General features: G+C 54.5%; 1 protein-coding gene across 1 annotated transcript; it reads left to right on the top strand.

Moving 5' to 3' along the window:
* Positions 1 to 496: 496 nt before the first annotated feature.
* LOC116937405 (glyceraldehyde-3-phosphate dehydrogenase) lies at positions 497 to 22,628 on the top strand. Its single transcript, XM_032944484.2, has 12 exons — positions 497 to 602; positions 5,847 to 5,898; positions 6,212 to 6,311; positions 8,721 to 8,827; positions 12,285 to 12,375; positions 12,823 to 12,938; positions 16,150 to 16,231; positions 16,665 to 16,816; positions 18,317 to 18,395; positions 19,601 to 19,684; positions 20,333 to 20,430; positions 21,777 to 22,628. The coding sequence occupies exons 2-12, from the start codon at positions 5,876 to 5,878 to the stop codon at positions 21,847 to 21,849; spliced, it is 1,005 nt and encodes a 334-aa protein (XP_032800375.1). The 5' UTR covers positions 497 to 602; positions 5,847 to 5,875; the 3' UTR covers positions 21,850 to 22,628.
* The last annotated feature ends 1,342 nt before the right edge of the window (positions 22,629 to 23,970 follow it).

The raw sequence follows: 23,970 nt of genomic DNA, 5'->3' as shown, positions 1-23,970 counted from the left end.
ACAACCCATGGCACCTGCTGGGTCTGTCCCGTGACCTCCTCCTCCTGCACCTAGCCTGGCACAGCAGTCAACCCATGGCACTTGCTGGGTCTGTCACGTGACCTCCCGCCACGTGGTAGCCTCAAAGTGACCCTGGGCCGGGAGGGTGGGCGTGGCTCAAGGTGTAAGGGGGGCGGTGGTTCGGCGTGACGCCTGCGTGGTTCGGCGTGACGCCTGCGTGGCTCGGCGGAGAGTGGGCGTGGCTGGGGGGTAGAGAGGGGGGCGTGTCTCTGTGTCGGGGAGCGTGGCTAGGAGTAACGGGGGGCGTGTCTCTGTGTCGGGGGGGCGTGGCTAAGGTAAAGAAAGGAGGCGTGTTTCTGTGTCGGGGGGCGTGGCTAGGAGTAAAGGAGGGGCGTGTCTCTGTGTCGGGGAGCGTGGCTAGGGTAAAGGAGGGGCGGTGTCTCTGTGTCGGGGGGCGTGGCCAGGGTAAAGGTGGGGCGTGTCTCGGTGTCGGGGGACGTGGTCTCAGGGCCGAGGCTGGGCTATATAAGGGGGCGAGTTTCGCTGTCCAGTTGTCACCTCTTCTGGTCATCATCCACTTGGCTCCTCCTCCCCTTCACAAGGTGAACCCCCACACACACCACACGCACTAAATATATATAATATATTATATATACATAATATACAATATATACATAATATACACATAATATATACAGTATATATACACACACCACACTAAATATATACTATATATACAACTATATATACTATATACATAATATATACAGTATATATACAAACACCACACTAAATATATACACACCACATATATAATATATACTATATACACTATATACTATATATACATAATACACACAACCACACACACTAAATATATAATATATACACTATATATTCATAATATATAATATATACACTATATATACACACACCACACACACTAAATATATATAATATATACACTACTATATACATGGGGAATGACTTTAAAAGTTGTATAATCTCCTGTAGATGTAGATGCCACTGGTTCTTCACGTTCTACAGATGTAGATGCCACTGGTTCTTCAAGTTCTGTAGATGTAGATGCCACTGGCTCTTCACGTTCTGCAGATGTAGATGCCACTGGTTCTTCACGTGCTACAGATGTAGATGGCACTGGTTCTTCACGTTCTGCAGATGTAGATGCCACTGGTTCTGTAGATGTAGATGCCACTGGTTCTTCACATTCTGTAGATGTAGATGCCGCTGGTTCTTCACGTTCTGCAGAAGTAGATGCCACTGGTTGTTCACGTTCTGTAGATGCCACTGGTTCTTCACGTTCTGAAGATGTAGATGCCACTGGTTCTTCACGTTCTGTAGATGTAGATGCCACTGGTTCTTCACGTTCTGAAGATGTAGATGCCACTGGTTCTTCACGTTCTGTAGATGTAGATGCCACTGGTTCTTCACGTTCTGTAGATGCCACTGGTTCTTCACGTTCTGTAGATGTAGATGCCACTGGTTCTTCACGTTGTGTAGATGCCACTGGTTCTTCACGTTCTGTAGATGTAGATGCCACTGGTTCTTCACGTTCTGTAGATGCCACTGGAACTTCACGTTCTGTAGATGTAGATGCCACTGGTTCTTCACGTTCTGTAGATGTAGATGCCACTGGTTCTTCACGTCCTGCAGATGTAGATGCGACTGGTTCTTCACGTTCTGTAGATGCCACTGGTTCTTCACGTTCTGTAGATGTAGATGCCACTGGTTCTTCACGTTCTGCAGATGTAGATGCCACTGGTTCTTCACGTTCTGCAGATGTAGATGCCACTGGTTCTTCACGTTCTGCAGATGTAGATGCCACTGGTTCTTCACGTCCTGCAGATGTAGATGCCACTGGCTCTTCACGTTCTGTAGATGCCACTGGTTATTCACGTTCTGTGGATGTAGATGCCACTGGTTCTTCACGTTCTGCAGATGTAGATGCCACTGGTTCTTCACGTTCTGTAGATGTAGATGCCACTGGTTATTCACGTTCTGCATATGTAGATGCCACTGGTTCTTCACGTTCTGTAGATGCCACTGGTTCTTCACGTTCTGTAGATGTAGATGCCACTGGTTCTTCACGTTCTGTAGATGTAGATGCCACTGGTTCTTCACGTTCTGCAGATGTAGATGCCACTGGTTCTTCACGTTCTGCAGATGTAGATGCCACTGGTTCTTCACGTTCTGTAGATGCCACTGGTGCTTCACGTTCTGTAGATGCCACTGGTTCTTCACGTTCTGTAGATGTAGATGCCACTGGTTCTTCATGTCCTGCAGATGTAGATGCCACTGGTTCTTCACGTTGTGTAGATGCCACTGGTTCTTCACGTTCTGCAGATGTAGATGCCACTGGTTCTTCACGTTCTGCAGATGTAGACGCCACTGGTTCTTCACGTTCTGCAGATGTAGACGCCACTGGTTCTTCACGTTCTGCAGATGTAGATGCCACTGGTTCTTCACGTTCTGCAGATGTAGATGCCACTGGTTCTACACGTTCTACAGATGTAGAGGCCACTGGTTCTTCACGTTCTGCAGATGTAGACGCCACTGGTTCTTCACGTTCTGCAGATGTAGATGCCACTGGTTCTTCACGTTCTGTAGATGTAGATGCCACTGGTTATTCACGTTCTGTAGATGTAGATGCCACTGGCTCTTCACGTTCTACAGATGTATTGTGTGAGTCGGTGAAACTTACCACTCTCAGTCCGAACAGGCAACTGGACGTACGGGGAATGGGTTTTTGTTCACATCTCTTAAACGTTCGTAAGTAGACGAATCCCTGTAGTAGTTTTTTTTATAAACCAGAGTGCGTACGCATCGCCACGGCGCTTTCAGACCCGCCGCGTCTGAAAGGGCCGTCTGGAACGCTCTTCCCTTCCGCTCGATTGACAAACTCATTTCTTGAGAACTTCTGCTTATTGCGGCGTTAAGTGTTATTGCCCTTCCCTTCGCACCTCTGATTAGCCACGGTTGGCTACGTACGGTGCCAAAGACGTTCAACGTACATACGCAGACATGACAGAAGCACACAGAGACGCGTAGACCCGCACAGAGACTCACACAGAGACCCGTAGACTCACACAGAGACCCGTAGACCCACACAGAGACCCGTATACTCACACAGAGACCCGTAGACTCACACAGAGACTCACACAGAGAACCGTAGACTCACACAGAGACCCGTAGACTCGCACAGAGACCCGTAGACCCACACAGAGACCCGTAGACTCACACAGAGACCTGTAGACTCACACAGAGATGTTAAATAATGTGGGAGCCAGAGGACATCCCTGTCGCACCCCAAGGTGTACAGGGAATGGCTCTTACTCCCGGCCACGTAGTTTTACCCGGGCCCGCTCACCATCATGAAGGTCCTTAATGATCGTGAGCAGAGGGTCAGGGACTCCGAAAGCACGAATAGCAACCCAGAGCCCAGGCCTACTGATGGTAGCATAGGCCTTGACCAGGTCAATAAAGCAGAGATGTAGGTCTTGCTGGAATTCCCTACACCTATGCTTTAGCAAGCGGACAGAAAGTATGGCATCTGTGCAGGACCGCCCTTTCCTGAAACCGCATTGGGGCTCCGCAAGCCTCTCCTCAGGTCACACAGTCACACCCTCACACACACACAGACAGACATACAGACACACAGACACACAAAAAGACACACTCACATTCAGTCACACAGAGTCACACGCACTCATCCACTCATACACAGACACACATACACTCACACACGCAGACCCACTGGCACACAGACACACACAGGAACACTCACACACACTCAGACACACAGACCCGCTCACACACAGACACACTCACACACAGACACACACACACAGACACACACATATAGACACACACATACAGACACACTCACACACACAGACACACACACAGAGACACACACACAGACACACACACAGACACACACACACAGACACACACACACAGAAACACACAGACACATACACACAGACACACACAGACACACTCACACACACAGACACACACACAGACACACACAGACACACTCACACACACAGACACTCACACACACAGACACACACACATATAAGACACACACACACACAGACACACTCACACACACAGACACACTCACACACACAGACACACACACACAGACACACACAGACACACTCACACACACAGACACACTCACACACACAGACACACACACATATAAGACACACACATACAGACACACTCACACACAGACACACACAGAGACACACACACAGACACACACACAGACACACACACACACACAGACACACACACTCACACAGACACACACACACAGACACACACAGAGACACACACACAGACACACACACACAGACACACACACTCACACAGACACACACACACAGACACACACAGATACACACACAGACACACACACAGACACACACACACAGACACACACACAGACACACACACACAGACACACACACACAGACACACACAGACACAGACACACAGACACACACACACTCACACAGACACACACACAGACACACACAGACACACACACAGACACACACACAGACACACACACACAGACACAGACACACACACACACAGACACACACACACAGACACACACAGACACACACACAGACACACACACACCCACACAGACACACACACTCACACAGACACACACACACATACATACACACAGACATACACACAGACACACACACAGACACACACACAGACACACACACACAGACACACACAGACACACACACAGACACACACACCCACACAGACACACACACTCACACAGACACACACATACATACACACAGACATACACACAGACACACACACAGACACACACAGACATACACACAGACACACACACAGACACACACACACAGACACACACTCACACACGCGCTGACAGCACGCACGAACTTGTGCCAAGGGCATATGGGGAAGGGGGTGATGATGGTGGTGGTGGTGATGGTGGTGATGGTGGTGGTGGTGATGGTGGTGGTGGTGATGGTGGTGATGGTGGTGGTGGTGATGGTGGTGGTGGTGATGGTGGTGGTGGTGATGGTGGTGGTGGTGATATTGGGTCACGATGTGGGGGGAGGGGCTCCCCCCCCCCATCTCCGTCTGTGGATGCCAGGGCCAAGCCCATCAATGGGCATCGTCCAGGAATAGCCCCCACCCCCCACCCCCCACCCCCACCCCCCCCACCCCCTCGGGAGGGGCCCCCGGGTGGGTCAGATCAGCCCCGCCCCTCCCACTCACTCGCCACTCCAAATATAAAAACAGCGACAGCTGCCCAGGGGTCATCAGGGGGTCGTGATAGAACCCACGACCTCCTGCGTACCAGGCGAGGTAGTCAACATCTCATCAGGGTCGTGATAGAACCCACGACCTCCTGCGTACCAGGCGAGGTAGTCAACATCTCATCAGGGCCGTGATAGAACCCACGACCTCCTGCGTACCAGGCGATTTAGTCAACATCTCATCGGTGTCGTGATAGAACCCACGACCTCCTGCGTACCAGGCGAGGTAGTCAACATCTCTAGAGAGAGAGACGCAGACTCCAAATACACAGCAGCAGCAACAGCCATCGTCAGGGTCGGGTTTGAACCCACGACCTCCTGTGTACCAGGCGAGGTAGTCAACATCTCATCGGTGTCGTGATAGAACCCACGACCTCCTGTGTACCCGGCGAGGTAGTCAACATCTCATCAGGGTCAGGGTTGAACCCACGACCTCCTGTGTACCAGGCGAGGTAGTCAACATCTCATCAGGGTCGTTTCCCTTTGCAGGTCCCCGAATCAAGGTTCTCTCAGTCATCATGGTCAAGGTCGGAGTCAATGGGTGAGGAACTCCTCGCCTGTGCACTCACTCACCTGTACACTCACCTGTACACTCACCTGTATACACACTCACCTGTCCACTCACTCACCTGTACACTCACCTGTACACACAATCACATGTACACACACCTGTACACACACTCACCTGCACACTCACCTGTACACACACTCACCTGTACACACACACACCTGTGTGCTCACCTGCGTGATGCTCACCTGCCTGCTCACCTGTACACACACTCACCTGTACACACACACACCTGTGTGATGCTCACCTGCGTGATGCTCACCTGTGTGGTGCTCACCTGCGCCAGGTTCGGCCGTATCGGGCGTCTGGTGACACGCGCCGCCATCCTGCGTGGGAACGTGGAGGTGGTCGCCATCAACGACCCCTTCATCGACCTCAACTACATGGTGAGCGTACGCTCACCTGTACACTCACCTGTACACTCACTTGTACACTCACCTGTACACTCACCTGTACACTCGTACGCTCACCTGTACACTCACCTGTACACTCACCTGTACACTCACCTGTACACTCGTACACTCACCTGTACTCTCACCTGTACACTCACTTGTACACTCACCTGTACACTCGTACGCTCACCTGTACACTCACCTGTACACTAACCTGTACACTCGTACACTCACCTGTACTCTCACCTGTACACTCGTACACTCACCTGTACACTCACCTGTACACCCACCCACTCACCTGTACACTCACCTGTACACTCACCTGTACACTCACCCACTCACCTGTACACTCATCTGTACACTCACACACTCACCTGTACAATCACCTGCACACTCACCAGTACACTCACCCACTCACCAGTACACTCAATAGTACACTCACACACTCACCTGTACACTCACCCACTCACCTGTACACTAACCTGTACACTCACACACTCACCTGTACACTCACCTGTACACTCACCTATTCACCTGTAGACTCACCTGTTCACTCACCTGTACACTCACCTGTACACTCACCCACTCACCTGTCCACTCACCTGTAGACTCACCTGTACACTCACCCACTCACCTGTAGACTCACCTGTAGACTCACCTGTACACTCACCTTTACACTCACCTGTACACTCACCTATTCACCTGTAGACTCACCTGTACACTCACCCACAGGTGTACACTCACCTGTACACTCACCTGTAGACTCACCTGTAGACTCACCTACTCACCTGTACACTCACCTGTACACTCACCTGTACACTCACCCACTCACCTGTCCACTAACCTGTAGACTCACCTGTACACTCACTTACAGGTGTACACTCACCTGCATGCTCACCTGTGCACTCACCCACTCACGGGTAGACTCACCTGTAGACTCACCTGTCCACTCACCTGTACACTCACCTACTCACCTGTAGACTCACCTGTGTACTCGCCTGTAGACTCACCTACTCACCTGCACGCTCACCTGTACACTCACCTGTCCACTCACCTGTCCACTCACCTGTAGACTCACCTGTACACTCACTCACTCACCTGTAGACTCACCTGTAGACTCACCTGTAGACTCACCTGTACACTCACCCACTCACCTGTACACTCACCCACTCACCTGTAGACTCACCTGTAGACTCACCTGTAGACTCACCTGTACACTCACCCACTCACCTGTACACTCACCCACTCACCTGTAGACTCACCTGTAGACTCACCTGTAGACTCACCTGTACACTCACCCACTCACCTGTACACTCACCCACTTACCTGTACACTCACCTGTAGACTCACCTGTAGACTCACCTACTCACCTGTAGAGTCACCTGTAGACTCACCTGTACACTCACCTGTACACTCACCCACTCACCTGTACACTCACCTGTACACTCACCTGTACACTCACCCACTCACCTGTACACTCACCTGTACACTCACCCACTCACCTGTACACTCACCTGTACACTCACCTGTACACTCACCTGTAGACTCACCTGTACACTCACCTGTACACTCACCCGCTCACCTGTACACTCACCTGTACACTCACCTGTACACTCACCCACTCACCTGTAGACTCACCTGTTCACTTACCTGTAGACTCACCTGTCACTCACCTGTATACTCACCTGTCCACTCACCTGTCCACTTACCTGTAGACTCACCTGTAGACTCACCTGTAGACTCACCTGTAGACTCACCTGTACACTCACCTGTACACTCACCTGTACACTCACCCACTCACCTGTAGACTCACCTGTAGACTCACCTGTACACTCACCCACTCATCTGTAGACTCACCTGTACACTCACCTGTACACTCACCTGTACACTCACTCACCTGTACACTCACCTGTACACTCACCTGTACACTCACTCACCTGTAGACTCACCCACTCACCTGTAGACTCACCTGTACACTCACTCACCTGTAGACTCACCCACTCACCTGTAGACTCACCTGTACACTCACCCACTCACCTGTACACTCACCTGTCCACTCACCTGTGCACTCACCCACTCACCTGTACACTCACCTACTCACCTGTAGACTCACCTGTGTACTCGCCTGTAGACTCACCTACTCACCTGCACACTCACCTGTACACTCACCTGTCCACTCACCTGTACACTCACCTGTACACTCACCTGTACACTCACTCACCTGTAGACTCACCTGTACACTCACCTGTACACTCACCTTTACACTCACCCACTCACCTGTACACTCAACTGTAGACTCACCTGTAGAGTCACCTGTGTACTCACCTGTACACTCACCTGTATGCTCACCTGTCCACTCACCTGTAGACTCACCTGTACACTCACCTGTACGCTCACCCACAGGTTTACATGTTCAAGTACGACTCCACACACGGGCGCTGGAAGGGAGACGTGAAGGCGGAGGGAGGCAAACTGGTTATTGATGGGCACGCCATCACCATCTTCCAGGAGTGAGTCCAAACATCACCACCATCACCACCACCACCATCATCACCACCAACACCACCATCTTCCAGGAGTGAGTCCAAACATCACCACCACCATCACCACCATCATCACCACCAACATCACCATCTTCCAGGAGTGAGTCCAAACACCATCACCACCATCACCACCATAACCACCAACACCACCATCTTCCAGGAGTGAGTCCAAACATCACCACCACCATCACCACCACCATCACCAACACCATCACCACCACCAACACCACCATCTTCCAGGAGTGAGTCCAAACATCACCACCAACATCACCACCATCACCATCACCATCTTCCAGGAGTGAGTCCAAACATCACCACCACCATCACCACCATCACCATCTTCCAGGAGTGAGTCCAAACATCACCACCAACATCACCACCATCACCATCTTCCAGGAGTGAGTCCAAACACCACCATCACCATCATCATCACCATCTTCCAGGAGTGAGTCCAAACATCACCACCACCACCAACACCACCACCATCACCATCACCACCAACACCATCACCATCTTCCAGGAGTGAGTCCAAACATCACCACCACCACCAACACCACCACCATCACCATCACCACCAACACCATCACCATCTTCCAGGAGTGAGTCCAAACATCACCACCAACACCACCATCACCATCATCACCAACACCATCACCACCACCATCATCACCATCTTCCAGGAGTGAGTCCAAACATCACCACCATCACCACCACCACCATCACCACCAACACCACCATCTTCCAGGAGTGAGTCCAAACATCACCACCATCACCACCATCACCACCACCATCTTCCAGGAGTGAGTCCAAACATCACCACCATCACCATCACCACCATCACCACCATCATCACCACCAACACCACCACCACCAACACCACCATCTTCCAGGAGTGAGTCCAAACATCACCACCATCACCACCATCACCACCATCACCACCAACACCACTATCATCACCACCAACACCACCATCTTCCAGGAGTGAGTCCAAACATCACCACCATCACCACCATCATCATCACCACCAACACCAACACCACCATCACCACCAACACCACCAACACCACCATCACCACCAACACCACCATCTTCCAGGAGTGAGTCCAAACATCACCACCATCACCACCATCACCACCAACACCAACACCACCATCACCACCAACACCACCATCACCACCAACACCACCATCTTCCAGGAGTGAGTCCAAACATCACCACCATCACCACCAACACCACCATCACCACCAACACCACCATCTTCCAGGAGTGAGTCCAAACATCACCACCATCACCACCACCATCACCACCACCATCACCACCAACATCACCATCTTCCAGGAGTGAGACCAAACATCACCACCATCACCACCAACACCACCATCACCATCACCACCAACACCACCATCTTCCAGGAGTGAGTCCAAACATCACCACCATCACCACCACCATCATCACCACCATCACCACCATCATCACCACCACCATCACCACCACCATCACCACCAACATCACCATCTTCCAGGAGTGAGTCCAAACATCACCACCATCACCACCAACACCACCATCACCACCAACACCACCATCTTCCAGGAGTGAGTCCAAACATCACCACCATCACCACCACCATCACCACCACCATCACCACCAACATCACCATCTTCCAGGAGTGAGACCAAACATCACCACCATCACCACCAACACCACCATCACCATCACCACCAACACCACCATCTTCCAGGAGTGAGTCCAAACATCACCACCATCACCACCACCATCATCACCACCATCACCACCATCATCACCACCACCATCACCACCATCATCACCACCATCACCACCAACACCACCATCACCACCAACACCAACACCACCATCACCACCAACACCACCAACACCACCATCACCACCAACACCACCATCACCACCAACACCACCATCTTCCAGGAGTGAGTCCAAACATCACCACCATCACCACCACCATCACCACCATCACCACCAACACCACTATCATCACCATCACAACCAACACCACCATCTTCCAGGAGTGAGTCCAAACATCACCACCATCACCACCACCACCACCATCACCACCAACACCACCATCTTCCAGGAGTGAGTCCAAACATCACCACCATCACCACCATCACCACCAACACCACCACCATCTTCCAGGAGTGAGTCCAAACATCACCACCATCACCACCACCAACACCACCATCACCACCAACACCACCATCTTCCAGGAGTGAGTCCAAACATCACCACCACCATCACCACCATCACCACCAACACCACCATCTTCCAGGAGTGAGTCCAAACATCACCACCATCACCACCACCATCACCACCATCACCACCACCATCACCATCACCACCAACACCACCATCACCACCAACACCACCATCTTCCAGGAGTGAGTCCAAACATCACCACCATCACCACCATCATCACCACCACCATCACCACCAACACCACCATCTTCCAGGAGTGAGTCCAAACATCACCACCATCACCACCACCAACACCACCATCACCACCAACACCACCATCTTCCAGGAGTGAGTCCAAACATCACCACCACCATCACCACCATCACCACCAACACCACCATCTTCCAGGAGTGAGTCCAAACATCACCACCATCACCACCACCATCACCACCATCACCACCACCATCACCATCACCACCAACACCACCATCACCACCAACACCACCATCTTCCAGGAGTGAGTCCAAACATCACCACCATCACCACCATCATCACCACCACCATCACCACCAACACCACCATCTTCCAGGAGTGAGTCCAAACATCATCACCACCACCATCACCACCATCACCACCAACACCACTATCACCACCATCACCAACACCACCATTACCACCACCATCACCACCATCACCACCAACACCACCATCATCATCATTATCACCAGCACCATCATCACCACCACTATGTGTGTGACTGTCTGTGTGTGACTATCTGTGTGTGACTGTCTGTGTGTGTCTGTGTGTGTGTGACTGTCTGTGTGTGTGACTGTGTGTGTCTGTGTGTGTGTGACTGTGTGTGACTGTGTGACTGTGTGTGACTGTGTGTGTGTGTCTGTGTGTGTGTGTGACTGTGTTTGTGTGTGTCTGTGTGTGTGTGTGACTGTGTGTGTGTGTGTGACTGTGTGTGTGTGTGTGACTGTGTGTGTGTGTGTCTGTGTGTGTGACTGTGTGTGTGTGTCTGTGTGTGTGTGACTGTCTGTGTGTGTGTGTGACTGTCTGTGTGTGTGACTGTGTGTGCCTGTGTGTGTGACTGTGTGTGTCTGTGTGTGACTGTCTGTGTGTGTCTATGTGTGTGACTGTCTGTGTGTGTGACTGTGTGTGACTGTGTGTGTCTGTGTGTGTGACTGTGTGTGACTGTGTGTGTGTGTAGACGTGACCCGAGTAACATCAAGTGGGGCGAGGCTGGTGCCACGTACGTGGTGGAGTCCACCGGAGTGTTCACCACCGTGGAGAAGGCATCGGTACGGCGGGCGGGGGGTGGTGGCGGTGGTGGTGATGGTGGTGGTGATGATGGTGGTGGTGATGGTGGTGGTGATGGTGGTGATGGTGGTGGTGATGGTGGCGGTGGTGGTGATGATGGTGATGATGGTGATGGTGGTGATGGTGGTGATGATGGTGATGATGATGGTGATGATAGTAGTGGTGTTGATGGTGGTGATGACGGTAGTGGTGATGGTAGTGGTGATGATGGTGGTTTTGGTGGTGGTTTTGGTGGTGATGGTGGTGGTGGTGATGGTGGTGATGGTGGTGGTGATGGTGGGGGTGGTGATGGTGGTGGTGGTGGTGATGGTGGTGGTGATGGTGGGGGTGGTGATGGTGATGGTGGTGGAGGAGGTGGTGGTGGTGGTGGTGCTGGTAATGATGACGATGTTGATGTTGATGTTGTTGTTGTTGTTGACGTTGTGTAGACTCACCTGAAGGGCGGTGCTAAGAAAGTGATCATCTCGGCTCCATCGGCTGACGCGCCAATGTTCGTGGTGGGAGTCAATCACCAGAAGTACGACCCAGCCGTGAACGTCGTCAGGTGACGATCACCATCATCACCATCATCATCATCACCATCATCACCACCATCATCATCACCATCATCATTGTCATCATCATCATCACCATCATCATCACCATCATCACCATCATCATCACCATCACCATCATCACCATCATCACCATCACCATCATCACCATCATCATCATCACCATCATCATCATCACCACCATCATCACCATCATCACCATCATCACCATCATCACCACCATCATCATCATCACCATCATCACCACCATCATCATCACCATCATCATTATCATCATCATCACCATCATCACCATCATCATCATCACCATCACCATCATCATCATCACTACCATCATCACTACCATCATCACCATCACCACTACCATCATCACCATCAACAACCACCACCATCACCATCATCATCACTACCATCACCATCATCACTACCATCATCACCATCAACCACCATCATCATCATCACTATCAACCACCACCATCACCACCATCATCACCACCATCATCACCATCATCACCACCATCATCATTTTCATCATCATGGGCTTGGCATCGTCCCCCACTCCTCCTGATGTCGAGGGTAAATGGGCGAGGTTTAGGACTGTGACTCATGCAGCTGCAATGGCTGCTTTGGGTACGCGGTCCAGACCTCCCCAGAGACCCTGGCTGACAGAGGAGGTGTTCAGGATGGTTGAGAAAAAGCGACAGGCCCACTCTCATCGGCTACAGCATCCCACGACAGAGAATGAGGAGGCTTACCGCAGCCTTCGCTCGGAGGTTCGGAGATCCGTGAGGCGCTGCAAGGATGGGTGGTGGTCGCGGGTTGCTGAGGAGATGGAGTCTGCCACAATAGCCCACGATCACAAATCCCTATTTAACTCCATCCAAAAAGTAACCTGCAGCACCACACCTATTACCATCATTAGGGGAAAAAAACGGTGATCCAATCTCTGACCCCCAGGAACAGGTTTGCAGATTTGCTGAGCATTTCTGTGAAGTCCTGGGGGAGGGAAAATCCGTCAGCCAGGAAAACATCATGGCACAAAGTGAGGATGACCCTGCTGAGGCTGCGGTGCCTCAAATATTGGAGGAAGAAGTCACCCCCTGTGAGTGGCTGGCTGAGGTGCCATCTGTTGAGGAAGTACTGAAGGCGATTCGGAGTCTGAGACCAGGAAAGGCACCAGGCAGAGATGATCTCCCAAGCGAAATGCTGAGGAAGGGTGGCGTTTGTGCACAGACTGCCCTACATAACATCATAACAACAGTCTGGAACACTGGACGGGTTCCGCAGAACTGGAAGGATGCCCTGGTGGTCCCCCTCTTTAAGAAGGGGGACCGCACAGACTGTAACAACTACAGGGGCATCTCACTCCTCAGTGTGCCGGGAAAGGTCCTGGCAAGGGTTATTCAACATCGCCTTGCCAGGCACGCTGAGGAGAGGCTTGCGGAGCCCCAATATGGTTTCAGGAAAGGGCGGTCCTGCACAGATGCCATATTTTCTGTCCATTTGCTACAGCAGAGGTGTAGAAAATTCCAACAAGACCTACATCTCTGCTTTATTGACCTGGTCAAGGCCTTATGATACCATCAGTAGGCCTGGGCTCTGGGTTGTTCTTCGTGCTTTCGGAGTCCCTGACCCTCTGCTCACGATCAATAAGGACCTTCATGATGGTGAGTGGGCCCAGGTAAAACTACGTGGCCGGGAATTGGAGCCATTCCCTGTTCACCTTGGGGTGCGACAGGGATGTCCTCTGGCTCCCACATTATTTAACAAGGGATGGCTCCCAATTGGTCAACCACGTTATGTATGCCGATAATTTGGTAATCGCTGCTCACTCAGAGGAGGAGTTGGAGGCGCTGCTGCTGAAAATGGAGCGAGCCACTAAGAGGTGGGGCCTTACCATCAGCCCCACCAAAACTAAGCACCTGCCTGGGAATTTTGTACCATCGGGCGCTCCACCCCCACAACTCCCAATCGGTGATGGGGCAGTTGTGGAGAGAGTGGAGAGTTTCCCATACCTGGACAGTGTGCTTATGACTGGCTCCGGTTTGACAGCAGAAGTCTCAACCAGAATCAGTCGAGCGGCATTATCTTTTCATCGGTTGCGTAACGCTGTGTGGAAGCTACCTGGTCTGTCGCTCCGCACTAAGCTTCAGGTCTTCTCGGCCACGGTCATTCCCTCCCTTCTCTACGCTTGCGAAACGTGGACCCCCCTAATGGAACATCTTCGCCGATTGGAAACAATTAGGCTGGCCTGCCTACGATCCATCCTGGGTTTAACCAGGCTGGATTGTGTGAGGAGCTCACAAATCCTTGAAAGATCTGGGCAAGGTCCCATCGGTGAGCTCCTCCAGCAGGCAAGGCTGCGATGGCTGGGTCATGTAGCCCGCATGCCCAGCCACCGCATGCCGAAACAGCTTTTGTTCGGCCGGATTGAGGGGGCTAAACGGGCGCGGCACGGGCTAGAGAAGAGATGGAGTGATGTGGTACAGGAGGACGTGGAGCTGAGTGGACTTGCCGATGACTGGTACCAGCGGTGTCAAGATCGGCCTCTGTCGATGAGGCTCGTGAAGGACGCTACTGGGCAGTTGGAGGCAGTCGCCCTCCAACAACAACTGAGGGCGGAGGAGCGACGCTCACAACAACGAGCGGAGCGCCGGGTGGCTAAAGCACAGCAGGTTAGCACAGTAGGGGGTACAGGTGATGCATCAGCCAGTCATCTCAGTCATCTCAGTCAGTCGACCCGTGGCACCTGGGTCTGCCCCGTGACCTCCTGCCCGCGGGCGTTCGACACTCCACGTGGCCTCAGGGTGCACATGGCCTGGCACAAGCGTCGTTTTGACATCACCGCCACTTAGTGGCGAATGGCGGTTGTTGTTGTGTGTACGTGTGTGTGTGTACGTGTGTGTGTACGTGTGTACGTGTGTGTACGTGTGTGTATGTGTGTGTGTACGTGTGTATGTGTGTGTATGTGTGTGTGTATGTGTGTACGTGTGTGTGTGTTTGTGTTACGGGAGGGAGCCCCTATCTCGACCTTTATTTAACGATGTCATATTTGGATCTCCCCACCCCCCCACTCACCCCCCACTCACCCCCCCACTCACCCCCCCACTCACCCCCCCACTCACCCCCCCCACCACCCCCCACTCACCCCCCTCCCACTCACCCCCCCCCCACTCACCCCCCCCCACTCACCCCCCACAGCAACGCTTCCTGCACCACCAACTGCCTGGCCCCGCTCGCCAAAGTCATCAACGACAACTTCGTCATCCTGGAGGGGCTCATGGTGAGACACAGCAGCACATACAGCATACACACAGTACACACACACAGTACACACACAGCATACACACAGCACACAGCATACACAGCATACACACAGTACACACACACAGTACACACACAGCATACACACAGCACACAGCATACACAGCATACACACACAGCATACAGCATACACACAGCACACACACAGCATACACACAGCATACACACACAGCATACACACAGTACACACACACAGTACACACAGCACACACTCGCCCAGCCACGTGCTACGGACACTCCCACTAACTGCCCCCCCCCTCTCCTCCTCCTCCTCCTTGTCCCACTTCCACCCCCACCCCTCCCCCCCCAACTACTCCCCCCCAACTACCCCCACCCCTCTCCCCCCCCTCCATCTCCCCCTCCCCTCCATCTCCCCTCCCCCTCCACGACAGACCACGGTGCACGCCTACACGGCCACCCAGAAGACAGTGGACGGCCCCTCGGGCAAACTTTGGCGTGACGGGCGCGGCGCTCACCAGAACATCATCCCGGCCTCCACCGGGGCCGCCAAGGCCGTCGGCAAGGTCATCCCTGAGCTCAACGGGTGAGAGGCGGCCACCGTGAACCCACCCACACGGTCACCGTGAACCCACCCACCCACACGGCCACCGTGAACCCACCCACCCACACGGTCACCGTGAACCCACCCACCCACCCACACGGCCACCGTGAACCCACCCACCCACACGGCCATCGTGAACCCCACGCACTCACACAGCCATCGTGAACCCACCCACCCACCCACACGGCCACCGTGAACCCCACCCACCCACCCACACAGCCACCGTGAACCCACCCACACAGCCACACGGCCACCGTGAACCCACCCACCCACCCACACCAGAACATCATCCCGGCCTCCACCGGGGCCGCCAAGGCCGTCGGCAAGGTCATCCCTGAGCTCAACGGGTGAGAGGCGGCCGCCGTGAACCCACCCACACGGTCACCGTGAACCCACCCACCCACCCACACGGTCATCGTGAACCCACCCACACGGCCATCGTGAACCCCACCCACCCACACGGCCACCGTGAACCCACCCACACGGTCACCGTGAACCCACCCACCCACCCACACAGCCACCGTGAACCCCACCCACCCACACGGCCACCGTGAACCCACCCACCCACACAGCCACCGTGAACCCCACCCACCCACACAGCCACCGTGAACCCACCCACACAGCCACCGTGAACCCCACCCACCCACACTGCCACCGTGAACCCCACCCACCCACACAGCCACCGTGAACCCCACCCACCCACACGGCCACCGTGAACCCCACCCACCCACACGGCCACCGTGAACCCCACCCACCCACACGGCCACCGTGAACCCCACCCACCCACCCACATGGCCACCGTGAACCCCACACAGCCACACGGCCACCGTGAACCCACCCACCCACACGGCCATCGTGAACCCCACCGTGAACCCCACCGTGAACCCCACCCACCCACACGGCCACCGTGAACCCCACCGTGAACCCTACCCACCCACAGGGCCACCGTGAACCCCACCCACACTCAGACCCAGGGATCGTACCCAGGTTCTCAGCGTCGTTTTTCCATTGCCACAAAACCATGCCGTACCCGAGCCAGCCAGGGTGGTGAACTACCTATGACCTCACTGCCCATCCCACCCATCTCCGCCTGGACACGCCCCCCTCTCCTCCCGCCCCTCCCCCCTCTTCCACTGGCCACGCCCCTTCTCAACCTGGCCCCCGCCCCCTTTCCCACTGCCCCTTCTCCCCCCTGACCACGCCCCCTCTCCTCCCGCCCCTCCCCCTCTTCCACTGGCCACGCCCCTTCTCAACCTGGCCCCGGCCCCCTTTCCCACTGCCCCTTCTCCCCCCTGACCACGCCCCCTCTCCTCCCGCCCCTCCCCCTCTTCAACTGGCCACGCCCCTTCTCAACCTGGCCCCGCCCCCCTCTCCCACTGCCCCTTCTCCCCCCTGACCACGCCCCCTCTCCTCCCGCCCCTCCTCCCTCTCCCACTGGCCACGCCTCTTCTCAACCTTGCCCCGCCCCCTCTCCCCATGCAGAAAGATCACGGGAATGGCGTTCCGCGTGCCGACGCCCAACGTTTCGGTTGTGGACCTCACCGTGCGCCTGGAGAAGCCGGTGAGTGAGAGGGCCACAGACAAAGCGGACCCGGGTAGCTCACGAGGAGGGGGTGGGGTGGTGGTGGTGGTGAACACAGCCATGGTGAACCCGTGCCTGTGGTGAACCCGTGCCTGTGGTGAACCCATGCCTGTGGTGAACCGGTGCCTGTGGTGTGTCCATGCCATGGTGAACCCGTGCCTGTGGTAAACCCGTGCCGTGGTGAACCCGTGCCTGTGGTGAACCCGTGCCTGTGGTGTGTCCATGCCATGGTGAACCCGTGCCTGTGGTGAACCCGTGCCTGTGGTGAACCCGTGCCCACAGTGAACCCGTGCCGTGGTGAACCCGTGCCCGTGGTGAACCCGTGCCTGTGGTGAACCCGTGCCTGTGGTGAACCCGTGCCTGTGGTGTGTCCATGCCATGGTGAACCCGTGCCTGTGGTGAACCCGTGCCTGTGGTGAACCCGTGCCCACAGTGAACCCGTGCCGTGGTGAACCCGTGCCCGTGGTGAACCCGTGCCTGTGGTGAACCCGTGCCCGTGGTGAACCCGTGCCGTGGTGAACCCGTGCCCGTGGTGAACCCGTGCCCGTGGTGAACCCGTGCCCGTGGTGTGTCCATGCCATGGTGAACCCGTGCCGTGGTGAACCCGTGCCGTGGTGAACCCGTGCCTGTGGTGTGTCCATGCCGTGGTGAAGCCGTGCCGTGGTGAACCCGTGCCCGTAGTGTGTCCATGTCATGGTGAACCCGTGCCGTGGTGAACCCGTGCCGTGGTGAACCCGTGCCCATGGTGAACCCGTGCCGTGGTGAACCCGTGCCCATGATAAACCCGTGCCCGTGGTGAACCCGTGCCCGTGGTGAACCCGTGCCTGTGGTGTGTCCATGCCATAATAAACCCGTGCCCATGATGAACCCGTGCCGTGGTGAACCCGTGCCGTGGTGAACCCGTGCCTGTGGTGTGTCCATGTCATGGTGAACCCGTGCCCATGGTGAACCCGTGCTGTGGTGAACCCGTGCCGTGGTGAACCCGTGCCTGTGGTGAACCCGTGCCGTGGTGAACCCGTGCCATGGTGAACCCGTGCCTGAGGTGTGTCCATGCCATGGTGAACCCGTGCCCATAGTAAACCCGTGCCCGTGGTGAACCCGTGTCCGTAGTGTGTCCATGTCATGGTGAACCCGTGCCCATAGTAAACCCGTGCCCGTGGTGAACCCGTGCCCGTGGTGTGCAGGCCACCTACGATGCCATCAAGGCCAAAGTGAAGGAGGCTGCCAACGGACCAATGAAGGGAATCCTGGGCTACACGGAGGACCAGGTGGGGGTGATGGTGGTGATGGTGGTGGTGGTGATGATGGTGCTGATGGTGGTGATGATAGTGGTGATAGTGGTGATGGTGGTGATGGTGGTGGTGATGATGGTAGTGATGGTGGTGATGATAGTGGTGATGGTGGTGATGGTGGTGATGGTGGTGGTGGTGATGATGGTGGTGATGGTGGTGATGATAGTGGTGATGGTGGTGATGGTGGTGATGATGGTAGTGGTGGTGATGATGATGGTGGTGATGGTGGTGGTGATGGTGGTGATGGTGGTGGTGATGGTGGTGGTGGTGATGGTGATGGTGGTGATGGTGGTGATGGTGGTGGTGGTGATGATGGTGGTGATGGTGGTGGTGATGGTGGTGATGATGGTGGTGATGGTGGTGATGATAGTGGTGATGGTGGTGATGGTGGTGATGGTGATGGTGGTGGTGATGGTGATGATGATGATGATGGTGGTGGTGGTGATGGTGGTGGTGATGGTGGTGGTGATGGTGGTGATGGTGGTGATTGTGATGGTGATGTTGATGATGTTGATGATGTAGGTGATGTTGATGATGGTGATGGTGGTGGTGATGGTGATGTTGATGTTGATGATGTTGATGATGTTGATGATGTTGGTGATGGTGGTGGCGGTGATGGTCCAGGTGGTGTCAACCGACTTCAATGGCGACACTCGCTCCTCCATCTTCGACGCTGGTGCCGGCATCGCCCTGAATGACCACTTCGTCAAACTCGTCACCTGGTACATCATCAACATCAACATCATCATCAACATCATCATCATCATCATCAACATCATCATCAACATCAGCAGCAGCAGCAGCATCATCATCAACATCATCATCAACATCAACATCATCATCAACATCATCATCAACATCAGCAGCAGCATCATCATCAACATCATCATCATCAACATCATCATCAACATCATCGTCATCATCAACATCATCAACATCATCATCATCATCAACATCATCACCACCACCACCACCATCACCACCATCACCACCACCATCACCACCACCACCACCACCATCACCACCACCACCATCACCACCAACACCATCACCACCACCACCATCACCACCACTACCACCACCACCATCACCACCATCACCACCACCATCACCACCATCACCACCACCACCACACTCACCATCACCACCACCACCACCATCACCACCACCACCACCATCATCACCATCACCACCACCATCACCACCACCACCACCACCATCACCACCACCACCACGACTACCACCATCACCACCAAAACCACCACCATCACCACCACCATCACCACCACTACCACCACCACCATCACCACCACCATCACCACCACCATCACCACCACCATCACCACCACTACCACCACTACCACCACCACCATCACCACCATCACCACCACCACCATCACCACCATCACCACCACCACCACACTCACCATCACCACCACCACCACCAACACCACCACCACCATCACCACCACCACCATCACCACCACCACCATCACCACCACCATCACCAACACCACCACCACCATCATCACCACCACCACCATCACCACCACCACCACCACCATCACCACCACCATCACCACCACCACCACCATCACCACCACCATCACCACCAACACCATCACCACCACCACCATCACCACCACTACCACCACCACCATCACCACCATCACCACCACCATCACCACCATCACCACCACCACCACCACACTCACCATCACCACCACCACCACCATCATCACCATCACCACCAACACCATCACCACCACCATCACCACCACCACCACCACCATCACCACCACCACCACGACTACCACCATCACCACCAAAACCACCACCATCACCACCACCATCACCACCACTACCACCACCACCACCACCATCACCACCACCATCACCACCACCATCACCACCACTACCACCACCACCATCACCACCATCACCACCACCACCACACTCACCATCACCACCACCACCACCACCACCATCACCACCACCACCACCACACTCACCATCACCACCACCGTGTATCACTCTCCCTCCCACGTGTCTCCCCCCTCCACCACAGGTACGACAATGAGTTCGGCTACAGTAACCGCGTGGTTGACCTCGTGCTGTACATGGTGAGCAAGGACAAGTGAGGAGAGCCACCTCGGGATCAACCCTCACCACCCCCTCACCCCTCCACTCCCCCCTCACCAGCTGTGGATGCTCACCCGATCGCTCGCACACTCACTCACTCGCTCACCCACTCACCAACACACTCACTCACCCACTCGTACACCCACCATGGACACTCGCTCACACACTCACCCAACTCACTCCACACACTCACCCACTGACACACTCACCCACTGACACACTCACCGACTCACTCACTCACCCACTCACTCACTCACCCACTCACCCACTCGCACACTCACCGACTCACTCACACACTCACCCACTGATACACTCACCCACTCACTCACCGACTCACTCACCCACTCACTCACCCACTCACTCACCCAATCACCCACTCATACACTCACTCACTCACTCACCCAATCACCCACTCACCCACTCACACATTCACCCACTCACTCACACACTCACCCACTGACACACTCACCCACTCACTCACTCACCCACTGACACACTCACCGACCCACTCACTCGTACACTCACTCACCCACCCACTCACCCAATCTCACATTCACCCATTCACTCACTCACCCACTCACTCACACACTCACCCACTCACTCACTCACCCACTCACTCACCCACTCGCACATTCACCCATTCACTCACACACTCACACACCCGGGTCTGTGTGTGTACGTGTGTGTGTGTGTGTGACACACGGGGAGGAGGTGGTGGTCGTGGTTTGTTGGACACCACGTGGGGGTTGCTGTGATGAATAAACGGTGAACATGAAAACGAGCAGTGGCCGAGCAATTGAACGAGCGAGGGAGCGAGTGAATGAGCGAGTGAACGAGTGAGTGAACGAGCGAGGGAGCGAGTGAATGAGCGAGCGAGCGAGTGAGCGAGGGAGTGAGTGAATGAGCGAGTGAACGAGCGAGGGAGTGAGGGAGCGAGTGAACGAGTGAGTGAACGAGTGAGTGAGCGAGTGAATGGATGAGCAAGTGAGTGAATGAGCGAGGGAGTGAGTGAATGAGCGAGGGAGTGAGTGAACTAGCGAGTGGCCGAGCAAGTGAACGAGCGAGGGAGCGAGGGAGTGGATGAGCACGTGAGTGAATGAGCGAGGGAGTGAGTGAATGAGCGAGGGAGTGAGCGAATGAGCGAGGGAGTGAGTGAATGAGCGAGTGAGGGAGCGAGGGAGGGAGCGAGGGAGTGAGTGAACGAGTGGGGGAGTGAGTGAATGGATGAGCAAGTGAGTGAATGAGCGAGTGAACGAGTGAGTGAACGAGTGAGTGAGCGAGGGAGTGAGTGAATGGATGAGCAAGTGAGTGAATGAGCGAGTGAGTGAGTGAATGAGCGAGGGAGTGAGGGAGTGGATGAGCAAGTGAGTGAATGAGCGAGGGAGTGAGTGAACTAGCGAGGGAGTTAGTGAATGAGCGAGTGAACGAGTGAGTGAACGAGTGAGTGAGCGAGGGAGCGGATGAGCAAGTGAGTGAATGAGCGAGGGAGTGAGTGAATGAGCGAGGGAGTGAGTGAATGAGCGAGTGAACGAGCGAGGGAGTGAGCGAGGGAGTGAGCGAGCGAGAGAACGAGGGAGGGAACAAGTGAGCGAGGGAGCGAGGGAGTGGATGAGCAAGTGAGTGAATGAGCGAGGGAGTGAGTGAACGAGGAAGTGAACGAGTGAGTGAACGAGGGAGTGGATGAGCAAGTGAGTGAGTGCGCGAGCGAGTGAACGAGTGAGTGAACGAGCGAGTGAATGAGGGAGTGAGTGAACGAGTGAGTGAACGGGCGAGTGAGTGAGCGAGTGAGCGAGGGAGTAAGTGAACGAGCGAGTGAGTGAGTAAGTGAACGAGTAAGTGAACGAGCGAGTAAGTGAGCGAGTGAGCGAGCGAGGGAGTGAGCGAATGAGTGAGTGAGGGAGCGAGTGAGGGAGCGAGTGAACCAGCGAGTGAGTGAACGGGTGAGGGAGTGAGTGAACGAGTAAGTGAACGAGCGAGGTAGTAAGTGAACGAGCGAGTGAACGAGTGAATGAATGAGTGAGGGAGCGAGTGAGTGAGGGATCGAGTGAACGAGGAAGTGAACGAGTGAACGAGCGAGTGAGTGAACGAGATAGTAAGTGAACGAGCGAGTGAGCGAGGGA

This window comes from Petromyzon marinus (assembly GCF_048934315.1).
Source record: "Petromyzon marinus isolate PM22_M1 ecotype Great Lakes invasive population chromosome 75 unlocalized genomic scaffold, UKy_Petmar_22M1.pri1.0 chr75_unloc.2, whole genome shotgun sequence".
NCBI classification, from domain to species: Eukaryota; Metazoa; Chordata; class Hyperoartia; order Petromyzontiformes; family Petromyzontidae; genus Petromyzon; species Petromyzon marinus.
Note: the sequence above shows the minus strand (reverse complement) of the source record. Positions and strands in the feature narration are given on the sequence as shown.

Excerpts from the sequence above, each read along its gene's own strand:
- LOC116937405 (XM_032944484.2), top strand. The coding sequence starts at position 5,876 with ATGGTCAAGGTCGGAGTCAATGG. Across the intron at positions 19,685-20,332 it reads TGGGCTACACGGAGGACCAG|GTGGTGTCAACCGACTTCAA; the intron begins GTGGGGGTGATG and ends GTGATGGTCCAG. Across the intron at positions 20,431-21,776 it reads TTCGTCAAACTCGTCACCTG|GTACGACAATGAGTTCGGCT; the intron begins GTACATCATCAA and ends CCTCCACCACAG.